The sequence below is a fragment of the Rhinatrema bivittatum genome, chromosome 2, assembly GCF_901001135.1.
Source record: "Rhinatrema bivittatum chromosome 2, aRhiBiv1.1, whole genome shotgun sequence".
In the NCBI taxonomy this organism is placed as follows: domain Eukaryota; kingdom Metazoa; phylum Chordata; class Amphibia; order Gymnophiona; family Rhinatrematidae; genus Rhinatrema; species Rhinatrema bivittatum.
In genome coordinates this window covers 39868822-39882192 of record NC_042616.1, presented here as the reverse complement: position 1 = coordinate 39882192, position 13371 = coordinate 39868822, and the positions used below count along the sequence as shown (strand labels likewise).

Sequence of the window (13371 nt, the reverse complement as noted above, 5' to 3'; positions counted from 1 at the left end):
TCAAGTTATCCAAGTTATAAAGTAATCAAGTTATTCAAATTATTCAGTCATACATATATCCACAATGCTTTTCGAGGAGAATACTGAGGAGCTGCACTTCCTGCAGGGGTAAATGTACTAGGGCTGACGTCAGATTGAAATCTGATCCATCTCCAACTGCTATCAGGAGTACACTATGCCCATTGGTCCTGAGTCCATCTGTCTACACTAAGGAAAACTAAATTATCAGGTAAGTAATTTCTCCATTATAAATAAATAAGGTGAAATTATTGCTTAGCTGATAGTTTCCTTTCCTTTAATATAGTCGGACCAGGCCAGGGCCCTCCCTATACTGCCAGTGTCATGCAAAGTTTTACACTCCGTACTTTCAGGGGAATTTGCTTTTAAGCAGGTAGTAGAGTTATGGTCCAGATTGGAGTTGTATCCGAGGTAGAAAATCCGCTGAGGCAAATGCCCTTTTGTTCAACTGTTCTTCGGGTATATGCCTATATGCTCACATTCTTCATACTACTGTGTTTATTACATTTGATGCAATCCTAAGTTCTAGTTTATCAGTAATCCTTACTAACTTCGCCCTGTTATTTGTATCACACACATTTAATATGTTTTGATGTATTTCTAAGTGTTTTGGTTTAGCGATAATTTCTATAATTCTTATTACATTCGCCTTGTTATATGTATCATGTTCGATGTATTTTCTAACTTTGTTCTTTGTAAACCAAAACAATATTTACTATAACATGAACATCGGTATATAAAAGGCTTTAAATAAATAAATAAATAAATAAATAAATGCGGGTGAGGTATCTATGGTTTCTGTTGGGAATGCTTCCTTCGTTTTTGCTTCCTTGTTTTTCAGGAAGTTTGCTGGTTTAAATAAATATATTGCCTGTTGCAATATGTTTGATAACTGATGGTATTAAACTTGTCCACAGTTGACTTTTAGAGGAATATTGGAAGATTGGTGTCAGCATGGAGGTATGTAAGTAACATCAGTGAACCTGTTGATCTTTGTCTCCATCTACTGGTTGGTGTGCATAATCCCACTAGTCTGGCCTGGGTTTATCCAGGGGCTATTTTGCTGATTGGGGGATGGAAGGATTTTCAGATCTTGGGCCTTTTAAGTGATTGCAGCCCTGCCCGTGGTGGCCACCATCGTGCAATTAGGCCCTGTACTGCATTGCAGTGGGGGTTTTTTGCAATAAAAATTGCACCACCGTACTGCCACAATAGTTTGTCAGGGAGGGGTTCAATATTGTGGTGATGCCCCCCATGATATTTGGCCCCTCCCAAAATGGTGTCAATCTCAGGTCGTTAGCCCCTTTTCCTTGGCACCCAAAGAGATCCTCAGCTACTTACTTCATCTCTCCACGCCGGGCTCAGCAACATCATCCCTAAGAGTCCACCTAAATGCTACAGCTGCCTATCACGAAAGGGACAAGGATTCCTCAGTGACTTCCCACCCCTTGGTATCTCGTTTCATGAGAGGACTCTTTAACCTTCATCTTCCCATCCAGAAACCTCCAGTGCCCTGGGATATGAACATGGTCTTGTCAACTAATGAAAAGTCCCTTCGAACCACTACAGTCTGTGCATTTGAAGTTTCTCACTGGGAAAGTGGTTTTTCTCATAGCAATAACCTCTGCCCAAAAGTAAGCAAACTACAAGCTTTGGTTCACTTCTCTCCCAACTTACAATTGTAGCACAACAAGGTAGTACCCAGGACTCACCCCAAATTCCTACCTGAAGTAGTTTCAGCTTTTCACATCAGTCAAGCCACATCTTCTTTCCTAAACCACATAAAAATAAAAGACAGACTCTGCTGCATTTGTTAGACTGTAAGTTTAACGTTTAACGTTCTGTTAAACTGTTACATGTAAACCTTGGCTTTCCTTAAGCCCTTGGCTTCCTGTTATATGTAAACCGGATTGATTTGTATCCATACAAGAATTTCGGTATATAAAAATTATAAATAAATAAATAAATAAATAAATAAGAGAGCACTGGCTTACTATAAACAAAGGACTTGGCCTCACCGGCAATCCCTCACTCATTATTCGTCTCACTCAACCCTAACTCATTGGGAGTAGCAGTCTCCAAGAGAGCGATATCCAACTGGATCACAAATTGTATTCAATTCTTCATAATTCAGCACACTTGCCCTTGACAGGATCCATTACTGCTCATCGGGTACGAGCCACAGCGTCCTTCCTCACACATCTATGAAATGTGCCCTTCGAGGATATATGTAGAGTGGCTACTTGGTCATCAGTCCATGCCTTCACCGCACACTACTGCTTAGACCAGCTGACGGCCTCAGCGGGTTGGGTCAAGCAGTACTATCAAGTGTGTTGAACCAGAAAACCATGTCCACTGGGGGAGTAGGGTTAAAAAAAAAAGTGATGCTAAGAATGGGATGGGACACCTCTGTTCCATACATTTTTATTTTTACTTTAAACTTGGGACTCCCAAACAGCATGGTTAATTCAGCCTTCTTATCGACGGAAAAAAAACAGTTTGCTTACGATAAACAGGGTTTTCCATAGATAGCAGGATGAATTAGCTATACATGTACCCTCCCTCCTCCCTGGATATGCTTTTTTCTGCTCCTTGATGACCAGGGCGCTGCCTTTTAGCTTTATTACTAACCGAGGAGACTGATGACGCGCTGCGCATGGGAAGTGCCGCACAGGCTCAGCAAAGCAAAATTCTATCTTGGAGAAAAGAATGTCTGCACCCAAACAGCATCTGCTATCTACAGAAAACACCGTTTCGAGTAAGCAAACTTGCTTAAATATCGGCCCCATATATTTCACCTTTTTTTTTTCTAAATAACAGGCCGATGCAATATCGGCACGCGTTAAACGGGCACTCATGATTGAGCGTCCGCTCCCTTAACGCTTGCCAATTTAATATTTAAATCAGGTGCTGTGATAAAAAGGAGACGTTAGGGAAATTGCATGCCCCTAGCACCTCCTTGGCAGCGGGCACCCAGGAGAGAGGTGGCTGTCAGCTGGTTAGGAAAATGGACGCTCAGTTTTATGAGCATTTGTTTTCCTAACCTGATCGCAGGCACACTTTTCTTTTTTTTTTATTTTAATTCTCTTATTTATTTATTTATTTATTTATTTATTTATTTATTTATTTATGAGGTTTTTTTTACCGAAGTATAGCTAGATGCCTTCACTCCGGTTTACAGATACTACAACTTCGTACAATTAACCGTAGCTTATCCAATAAATATTTTGAACATTTTACATCAACTTTTATGAACAGTGATTTCATTTCCTCCGACTTAATATCGCAATGATATTAAGTAAGAGGAACCGAAAAAAGGAACAGAAAAACAGTATTTTCTGCTTTTCTGTTATTTTTTTGGACTCATCAAGAATTAACGCCTGCTCCGGGCAGGCGTTAATTTTTGTAGGTCAAAATGTGTGTGTTGGGCGCACATTTTTTTTTTGAATTTGAATAGCCTTGCCAACTTGCACGTGATAAGCACTATTACCTTCACGAGGGGTTGGACACGCGTTTTGGACGCGCTAGTCCCCTTATAGCATAAGGGATTGTGGACGCATTCAGTCACAGGTTAAACCGTGCGCTCGGCTGAGCACACTATATTGCTTCAGCCTGAAAGTAATGGAGCACACACAAGACCAAGAACTTGGGTCCCATTCCATCCATGCAATCAGTTGCCCCCCACCCCCCCTCCAAATTTGGTTACATCTCAGACATTTATATACATATATATCCTGGATTCCTAATCTAGTGTTAGTTTCTTGTCAACCAATCAGCTCTTGAACCAGTTGCCAACTAATGAGACAACTACACTGCCAGCCAGCGTCAGACAGAAACACTCCCAGTCACTCAGACAAAAAACACCCACACACGCACTTTCAGACACCCACTTTGTGTCTTTCTCTCTGACACATAGACACCCAACAAACATTCTCTCTCTCTGTGTGGATGTGTCTTGTCTGTGTCACAGGGAGAGAGAGAGAGTGTGTATGGATGTATGTGTGTGGATGTCTGTCAGGGAAAAAAAGACACCCACTCACACATACACTCAGATACAAAGGGCAGGATATTCAAATTATGTTTAGGGCTAGATAGCTGGATAAGTAGGACTTATCCAGCTATATAGCAGCTGTTGAATATCCAGTTATCTATTTGGATAAATTAGAAAAACGGTTAGCATTTAAATATCTACCCCGAAGAGTGTGTTTGGATGTCTCTCTCTGTGACACAAAAAGATCCCTCTAAACAACACTGTCTCTGACTCACACATTCTGTCATTCTGCTGCTGCTCATGTGCTCACAGAGATGGTAACCTTTAAACCCGCACGTGGTTCTCAGCGCGTGCACATGGACGCACAGATTTTATAACATGCGCACGTCGAAGTGCGCATGTTACAAAATCCACTGCCCGCGCATATGATTTTATATCAGCCCGCACATGTGCATGTGAGTGCTGTCTCGTACGTAAGTGGGGGGGGGAATTTACTAGATGCACGTGGCGATGGACTAGGCCTTTTCCCCAGTTCCCTCCCAGTCCAGTCCAATAAAGGAGCGGAGTGGGAGGGAACTTCCTAAACCCCCTACCTAACCTGCCTTCTTTTCCCCCTATCCGCCCCAACCCCTAAAATCACGCTAACTAACCTTTTTTGTTTTAAAACCTATCCGCTCTCCCATGCAGAAGCAGGTTGCATGGGCCGGTGGGATCCCTAATGGTGCTGCCCCGCCCTGGCCCACCCATTTTTCGGCGCCTACCAAGATATACGCGCACGGCCATGGGCATTTGAAAATCCCCACGTCACGCGCGTATCTCCCCGGTTTTTATGCGTGCCGGGTTTTTCAAATCTGCCTACGATGAGTGCCCCTGCTCCATTAATGCCGCATCATCCCTCCTTGGTACCCCCGCTCTCCAGAAGACTCAGTGGTTCCACAACCAAGAAGTGATCCATGTTCTTCCTCCAGGTCTTATAAAAAGAAAAATTAAGCCCTGGCCAAGACTAAGGAGAGTCCCAGGACAGCTCCACAATCCTGCTTTCCCAAGTGGCGCCAGGGCTGGTGGAAGGGTAATAGGTGTCATAGGTGAACCTTACATCCTTGTACTTCCCAGCCCCTCCCTCCCCACATATAATTACAAATTATGCATTTATGACTATAGATTTTACATAAAAAAGGATGTACTGCAAGTACAATCTTTTGAGGAAAAACGATTACTTACAGCAAGTACATTACACTTTCATGCACTGCTATGGTGCCAATCAGAAAATGCCACAAAAAAAAAAAAATGTAAAAAGTCACTTGGATCCCATCTTGCATTTGGCCTAGTCTAACACATGTTGTGTGTAGGCTCTGCTCTCAGAAAGCCTGGAGTAAACTAAATTACAATTATTATGTAGTAAACCTCCCATACCAAAACAGCACTAAATGCCAGCACTCAAACAATGACAATCCTACTTATGAAAAGGCAACACTGCAAGTATTACACCAGGCTCTAAAACACCAATACGCCTTCTATTAGGAAGACAGAACAAACCAGGCTGCTACAGATCCCCACAAAAAAATAAACTACACGTTAGCAGAATACCTCACATTGGACACACATGCAGTACACAGACAGACCCTTATCAAATATAGAATAGGTGGACCATAATGTATAAATAGAAAGGTGCAGACAAAAACTGAACTGGAAACTGCAAGAAGCCAGACTCTGTATACAGTGGAATAAGGGAAAAACAGAAACATCACCATTCCTCATAAAACATCAAACAATGAAATCAAGAAATATAAATCATCAATAATAACAGCAGACACATCAGATAACACACAATTTATTTAACAACTTTTTTTTATACCAACATTCGTGGGTACATCATATCGGTTTACAATGAACTAAGAGAGAAAATTACATGGAACAGGGAAGGGGGGAGCCACAGAACGAGGACCAAAACAAGGTGAGGGCAGTGGGAGTGATGAAACGTAGGGGGTGGCAATAACATGGGGAATAACATTGTGTGAGTATATAGCAGAGAATAGAAAAATAGTTAACAATATAACATAATATTAGTTAAAATAGACTAGGATAAAATAGGAGTAAAATAACGAGGGAGAAGGGGATGATGGGCAGGGGGGATTATGCTGGGAAAGAAATTATAACACTTCCCCCCCCACCATGCATTGGGGCCTTCCTGACCACCTCTTCCCACACCAGTACCATCAGTATATAACCCTGTCTGGATTTCCCCTGACCACCAATGTAAATAAAAATATATTTTTTTAATATATTCAGAGGAGGCAGAGGAAAAGAGTGAGTGACAATGGGAGTACGTCAGTGAGCATTTTCCCTTGCACAGTAATTAAAACCAGTAAGAATTAATAAATCCTCCGCTTTATATACTTGGAAACTTTTAATTTGTAATCATTCTGAGATTGTTGTGGATTAGTAGGGGTAGGGATGCACAATCTTTCTCCTCCCTTACATATATTCTCTGATAACCTCACTCTCATGCTCTCTGATATACACACACACACAATCTCTGACACACACTCACTCCTTGTCATACACAGAACGCATGCATGTTCCCTCGTACGTGCCTGCTGACAACATGCCTGCTCCCATGCACCTTTGTTGGCACACACACACACACCCGCGTGCCCGCATTTTCCCTTGCACATGCTGACACACACACAAATATGCACACATGACTCTCACGCGCACACTTGCAGCCACACACTCACTGACTTACTCCCATTGTCACTCACTCTTTTCCTCTGCCTCCTCTGAATATATTTAAAAAATATATTTTTATTTACATCGGTGGTCAGGGGAAATCCAGACAGGGTTATATGCTGATGGTACTGGTGTGGGAAGAGGTGGTCAGGAAGACCCCGATGCATGGTGGTGGTGGGGGGAGGGGGGAAGTGTTATAATTTCTTCACAGTCCCAACCTAAGGTGGGGATTGGCAGGCGGCAGAGCTCAAGAAGAAGATAAGAAGCAGCAGTTAAGGCAGGACACAAGGACTGGACTGAAAAGAGGTGACAGGCGTGTTTTCCACCTCCATGGGGATGAGGGGATCAGTTCCATAGTGCATCAAGAATGCCGTAAGGGGGGGGAAAAAAAAAAAAAAGATAGGCGGATGGAGCCGTGGTGGGAGCCAGAAACACTCCATGGAGCTGCAGGGAAAAAACCAAAAGTGAACAAATAGACTCCCGCTCTGCCAGGAGAGCTGCTGTGGGGCCTGTTATTGATCACAGCAGCTCCACAGGTATGGGGCTGCTACAATCAACACCAGTCACGTGACTGGCCTGACTGGCCCACCAGGGCATGCCCAAAACCCTGATAGGCCAATCCACCCCTGATAGGCAAAACCTTTCAGAACAGTGGTCCCTATCTGGTGCTTCTCCTCCTCTTCATTAAGTAGAGGTGTGCTCTAACAGTTTTTGGTTTTATTGTTAATTCTTTGGCAGAGCTCTTTTAGGTATTTTTCTCCTGTATACATGAAAAAATTCCTCTTAAAGATCTTTTCTGTTATAAATATTTGTTGTTTAATGATTATATATATTTATTTATTTACTTTCTATTCTTAGCACTGGATAATGCCTGTTTTTTTTCATTTTTAGGCATCTCACAGCTTTTCACTATTTTTTCTGATTTTGAATTCATATAGCCCCTGAAGCAGGCAATGCCTGAAACATGATCATGTTGGGATTGTACTGATTTGTTGTTTTTGATATTTTATAGTTTATTACTTATTAAAAATTATGTTTTAACTTAGAAGTGTGTTTGATTTTATTGCATTTTTTATCTGCTAGTGACTTTGATGGTAACTTTCAAACAGGCAAGTGGGTGCACATACATTATACATGTGTGCAAGTGTATGCCCAGTTTTGCAAGTTGCGCACACAGCCACATAAAGTCAAATTTCAGCCACACGAGTGGGGGAATTTTATAACAGGTGCATGTCCATGCCATGACCAGTTTCACCAGTTGATCAGTTTGATCGATCTACAGTTAGGTCCTCCAAACCCGCCTAATTTGTAAGCCTGCGTGCCCCCCAGTTAACCCAGATCCCTCAAACACCTGTGAGATGCCTAAAAACAGTAGTCTTACGCCTCCTCAAGTAAAGTTATGCAGCACTAGACCTGGGTCCTCATACAGGCACATATCTATTTACCCACACATCTCTTGGCTCCAGAACACCAATGCCCCACCCACACCATACCCTTTTTATGTTCGAAATGGGTGACTTTTAAAATTGGGTGGATGCCCACATGTCTTACATAGCATGCACACCTCCTGATTTTGGCGTGCACATCTTTTTGTTTGTGACTGATTATTTTTGTTGTTTTAATATTTATTATTTATATTTGTATCCTTTATTTATGCTTTGTCATTGCTTCCCCTATACTATTACTAATGTACCACTCATGTTTTCCAGAACACACAGTACAACAGAGAATCCACACCAGCGTGAAACGATTTACATGTACTGAATGTGGTAAAAGCTTCAGTAATAAGACAAACCTTATAATTCATGAAAGGATCCACACAGGAATCAAACCATTCACATGTAGTGAATGTGGTAAAAGCTACAGTCAGAAGTCATCACTTACAAGCCACCAGAGAATCCATTCTGGAGTGAAACCATTTACATGTACAGAATGTGGAAAAAACTTCAGGCAGAAGAAACACCTTACAAACCATGAAAGAATCCACACAGGAATCAAACCATTCACATGTAGTGAATGTGGTAAAAGCAACAGTCAGAAAAAATACCTCATAATTCATGAAAGAATTCATACAGGAGTCAAACCCTTTACATGTACTGAATGTGGTAAAAGCTTCAGTCAGAAGTCATCACTTACAAGCCACCAGAGAATCCACACTGGAGTGAAACCATTTACATGTACAGAATGTGGCAAAAGCTTCAGGCAGAAGAAACACCTCACAATCCATGAAAAAATCCACACAGGAGTAAAATCATTTACATGTACTGAATGTGGTAAAAGCTTTAGTCAGAAGCACCACCGCATAATCCATGAAAGAATCCACACAGCTGTCAAACCCTTCACATGTACAGAATGTGATAAAAACTTCAGTCAGAAGTCATCACTTACAAAACACCAGAGAATCCACACAGGAGAGAAACTATTTATTTGTAAAGAATGTGGTGAAAGCTTCAGTCAGAAGACATCTCTCATAAGGCACCAGAAGATCCATGCTGGATTGAAACCATTTACATATACTGAATGTGGGAAAAGCTTTACAAGAAAGGAAGAACTCACAATATACTAGAACTCACAGTACATCAGAGAATCGATACTGGAGTGAAACAATTTACATGTATGAAATGTGGTAAAGACTTGAGTCAGAAGAAAACACCTCATAATCCAAGAAAGAGTTACACAGGAGTCAAACCCTTCACATATAATGAATGTGGTAAAAGCTTCAGTCAGAGGGCAAACCTCTTGCTACATGAAAGAATCCATACAGGAGTCAAACCGTTCACAGGTAGTGAATGTGGTAAAAGCTTCAGGCAGAAGTCATCACTAAGAATCCACGTGGATGTGAAACCATTTACTTGTACTGATTGTAGTAAAAGCTTCAATAGGAAGCCATCGGTCAGAAGGCACAAGAGAATGCACACTGGAGTGAAAACATTTACATGTATAGAATGTGGCGAAATCTTCAATTATAAAACACACCACACAAGCTACCAGACAATCCATACACTAATGAATAGACCACTTTAGCAGTTGACAGACCACAGAATTTATGAAAATATAGTGATGTAGACCCTTAAACATAAAAAGGGAGATAATAGACTAATAATTTTTATCCACAAAAATGCAAAAACACCCCTCAATTGTGGATTATACTAGTCCTCACTTTCCCGTATTGTTTCTGATCGTTTTTATAACACAAAATGTATATTTAAATCAAAATAATTTACAGAGAGAGCACACCAAAAACTAGAAGGGGAATAATTTCCAAGGAAAAAATGGAAAAATCAACTGACCAAAATTTAAAATCTTTAATAAAATTTAAAGAAAATAAATACCTAAGTTATAACATGTTAGAACAATAAAGGGCTGATGCAGAAAGAGGAATAAAGGCTGAAAGAGGAGATTTGGAGTGAAGCAGCAGAGGAGATGTGGTAGATCAGCTAAGGAGAATTAGGAGAAATGTCAGTACAGCCAGAGGAATCTGAGGTGGTAACATGTGAGGTACAAGAGAACAACAGTGGTGCAGCACATGAAGATGAAAGCAATATAAGACAGGTCAGGAAGCAGAGTGTAGAAGAAAGGCAGGAATGAGAGGGAAAGATAAATCTGACACCCAGAGTAAAAAATATCATAAGAATATAAGAAATGCCATCCTGGATCAGAGCAAGCGTCCATCAAGCCCAGCATCCTGTTTCTAACAGTAGCCAATCCAGGTGACAAGTATCTGGCAGGATTTCATATATTAGTTTCCATATTGTTTACACACAGGGATAAGTAGTGGGTTTTCCCAAGACTACCTGATTACTAATTAATAGTTAATTGACTTTTTCTCTAGAAACCTGTCCAAACCTTTTTTAAACACAGCTATGCTAACTGCCTTTACCATATCCTCTGACAATGAATGCCAGAGCTTAATTGTATATTGGGTGAGCACTCAGCTACTTCAACCCCTGAAATTTCTAAAAATTTAGACAGATTATCAGCAATATTAAAGGAAACAGGTTGAGGATTCTGAATATTCACTCCACGATTAGCAGGGAGGAAACCAGCTTTATTAATTGAAGGTATTTTTCCAGAGTCAAACTGCAGTATATCCACAAAGTATTTTTCAAGTGTAGTAAGTGGAGTCTCTCCAAAAACTTTAGGAAAGTTGAGAAATTTTAAATTTAGATGTCTGGCCTGATTTTCCAGTGTGTTCAGTTTTAACCAACTTTTCATGAAAAGCAGCAAACTGAGAGTCACTTTCTCTTTGTGGATTCAAACTTAGTGCTCCAAAGGTCAATTTTATTGTTAGAATCCTTGAGGGATTTACTGAGGCCCACCAGTAGGTCCCAGATAGCATCTAACATAACCACTGCCAGCTTATCGATCGAGGAAAAGGACTTACTGGTAGAATCTTGCAAAGTCGGCCTTACACTGCTCGATAACACTGGCTCAAATGATGGCAAAGGCCCTCCCTGAGGCACAACCGGTGAAGAGGACAGTTGGGCCGCTGAGCTCTTCCCACTGGACTCACCGAGCAGGAATGATGCAAACAACTGTTCGGGTGCCATTCCACCTACAGCCCCGACCAAGGGAGTCGTCGCCAAGACTTCATCTGTGCGTGTTCCCGATGGTAGTGGAATAGTGAGTTTCTCTGTAAGAGACAAACTAGGATTCTCAGGGCTGAGTGTTGCTTCTCCTGGCAAGTCAGGTGCTTCCTCACCCATTCCCACAACAGAGTCTTTAGCCACAACCAGTGCTGGACCTCTGGGTATAAAAGATGAAATAATCTGCTGCCCAGGGAGAGGGGTATTGGGGGGGAAACACCCGAAACTTCCTTTTACGCTTCAAAGGCATAGGAAAAGTAAATCAAAAGTAAATCGAGGAGCAGCTGATACAGCCCGTATCACGCCCGCCATCTTGCTCCCTCCTCCTCCCTAGATGTGCAAGTGTTCATTTTGTTTTTAATGTGCTTCTTATAAACTTTGTGGAGTGATCCCTGGTCTTTGAATTTTTTAAGAGTTAACACCAATTTATATTTCCCCATTCTACTCCACTTATGATTTTATGTACCTCTAAAGAACCCTAATCTCTTAAGCCTTTCCTCATAGGAAAACCAATTCCATCCCTTATTTCATTTTCATCACTCTTCACTGTACTTTTTCTAGTTCTGCGGTATCTTTTTTGAGATATGGTGACTAGAATTTTACACAGTACTCTAGGTATGGTCTCGCTATGGAGCGATACATAGAAATCTTTTTTTCACTGAATGCACAATTAAACTCTGGAATTCTTTGCCAGAGGATGTGTTAAAAGAAGTTAGTATAGTAAGATTTAAAAAAAAAAAGTTGCACAAGTTCCTGGAGGAAATGTCCATAAACCGTTATCGTAGACTTACAGAAAGCCACTACTTATTCTTGTTAACAGTATGGGATCTATCCACTATTTGGGTATCTGCCAGGTACTTGTGACCGAGATTGGTCATGGTTGGAAACAGGATACCGTGCTTGATGGACTCTGTCTGACCTAAAATACAGGAGACAGGAGAACATGGAAAAGACAAACAACAATAAAAAGGAATAACTTGAAGTATCAACCAAAGAGTTGGAAACAAGCTTAAAAAGAGCCCTAACTTGGAAGAGGTCTGGCCCTGATACAGGTCCAACTTTTGGCTCAAATATGTAACATCTTTGCTCCAAGTCCTAACAAACTGCAAAAAGCAATTCATCAGACAGCACCACAATGACTTATAAGAGGAGGAACCCTTCTCCTTGAAAGGGAAGACCAAGTAATAGCCCCAAAATTATTGACTAATAAGATGCTTCCCTACAATCTACAAGCTGTTCACTGCAATAGATATAGATAAAATATATGATCACAGAGAAGCATGATGGCCAAAAAAATCCCTACTGTCTATCTGTCTATACAAATATGCCTTATTTACTGTCCTCCAAGCCTCCTTAAACTAAACATTTCCCCACTAATCAAATTCCTCACGATACACCTAAATACATCAAAACCTACCATAGTGCTCGGAGATTTTAACCTTCACATGGACGTTTACCCATTATCAAATACTTGCCAGACACTAATTGATATAATGATAGCACTAGGATTCAAACTAATTACAGACAAACCCACGCACAAAGCAGGGTACTCCCTCGACCTGACATTTATCAACCACAGCTTCCTAGAACAATTGAACACAAATTATACACAAATTCCATGGTCAGATCATTTTCTCATTCAATCTACTATTAAATATCTAGGACCACAAGAAAAACAAAAAAAAGAACCAACAGAATTTAAGTATCGTCCTCCTTATAACACAGAAATACTAAAAACCAAATTAGAGGAAAAATGAACAGATGTCGACTATAAAGATTGCGACTCCGCAACAACAGCATGGTTGAAAATGACTAATAAACTAGCTAATGAAATAAACCCCACAAAATATATACACATCAAAGAACCAAAACAAATAAATCCCTGGCATAACGAAAAGATAAAAGAAGTCAAACGAAATCTTAGAAAAAAAGAAAAAGAATGGCAGAAATATAAAACAGAAAAATTAACTAAATTCAGAAAACATTTAGCTTACTACAAACAAGTAATTATTGATGCAAAAAAGCTATATTTCAGCTCAAAAATAG

At 40.7% G+C, this 13371-nt stretch overlaps 2 protein-coding genes across 2 annotated transcripts; both read left to right on the top strand.

Annotated features, from left to right (window-relative positions):
- Nucleotides 1–402: 402 nt before the first annotated feature.
- On the top strand, nt 403–13079 carry LOC115083191 (gastrula zinc finger protein XlCGF8.2DB-like). The gene is made up of 3 exons (XM_029586998.1): nt 403–429; nt 936–978; nt 8449–13079. The coding sequence occupies exons 1-3, from the start codon at nt 403–405 to the stop codon at nt 9303–9305; spliced, it is 927 nt and encodes a 308-aa protein (XP_029442858.1). The 3' UTR covers nt 9306–13079.
- On the top strand, nt 9356–9763 carry LOC115083190 (gastrula zinc finger protein XlCGF26.1-like). The gene has a single exon (XM_029586997.1). The coding sequence runs from the start codon at nt 9356–9358 to the stop codon at nt 9761–9763; it is 408 nt and encodes a 135-aa protein (XP_029442857.1).
- Nucleotides 13080–13371: the final 292 nt, after the last annotated feature.

What these genes read in the sequence shown, in the direction of transcription:
- LOC115083191 (XM_029586998.1), top strand. Translation starts at nt 403, where the DNA reads ATGGTCCAGATTGGAGTTGTATCCGAG. An exon ending in AGATTGGAGTTGTATCCGAG is followed by an intron (nt 430 to 935) that starts GTAGAAAATCCG and finishes ACTTGTCCACAG; the next exon opens with TTGACTTTTAGAGGAATATT. An exon ending in AGATTGGTGTCAGCATGGAG is followed by an intron (nt 979 to 8,448) that starts GTATGTAAGTAA and finishes CATGTTTTCCAG; the next exon opens with AACACACAGTACAACAGAGA.
- LOC115083190 (XM_029586997.1), top strand. Translation starts at nt 9,356, where the DNA reads ATGAAATGTGGTAAAGACTTGAGTCAGAAGAAAACACCTCATAATCCA.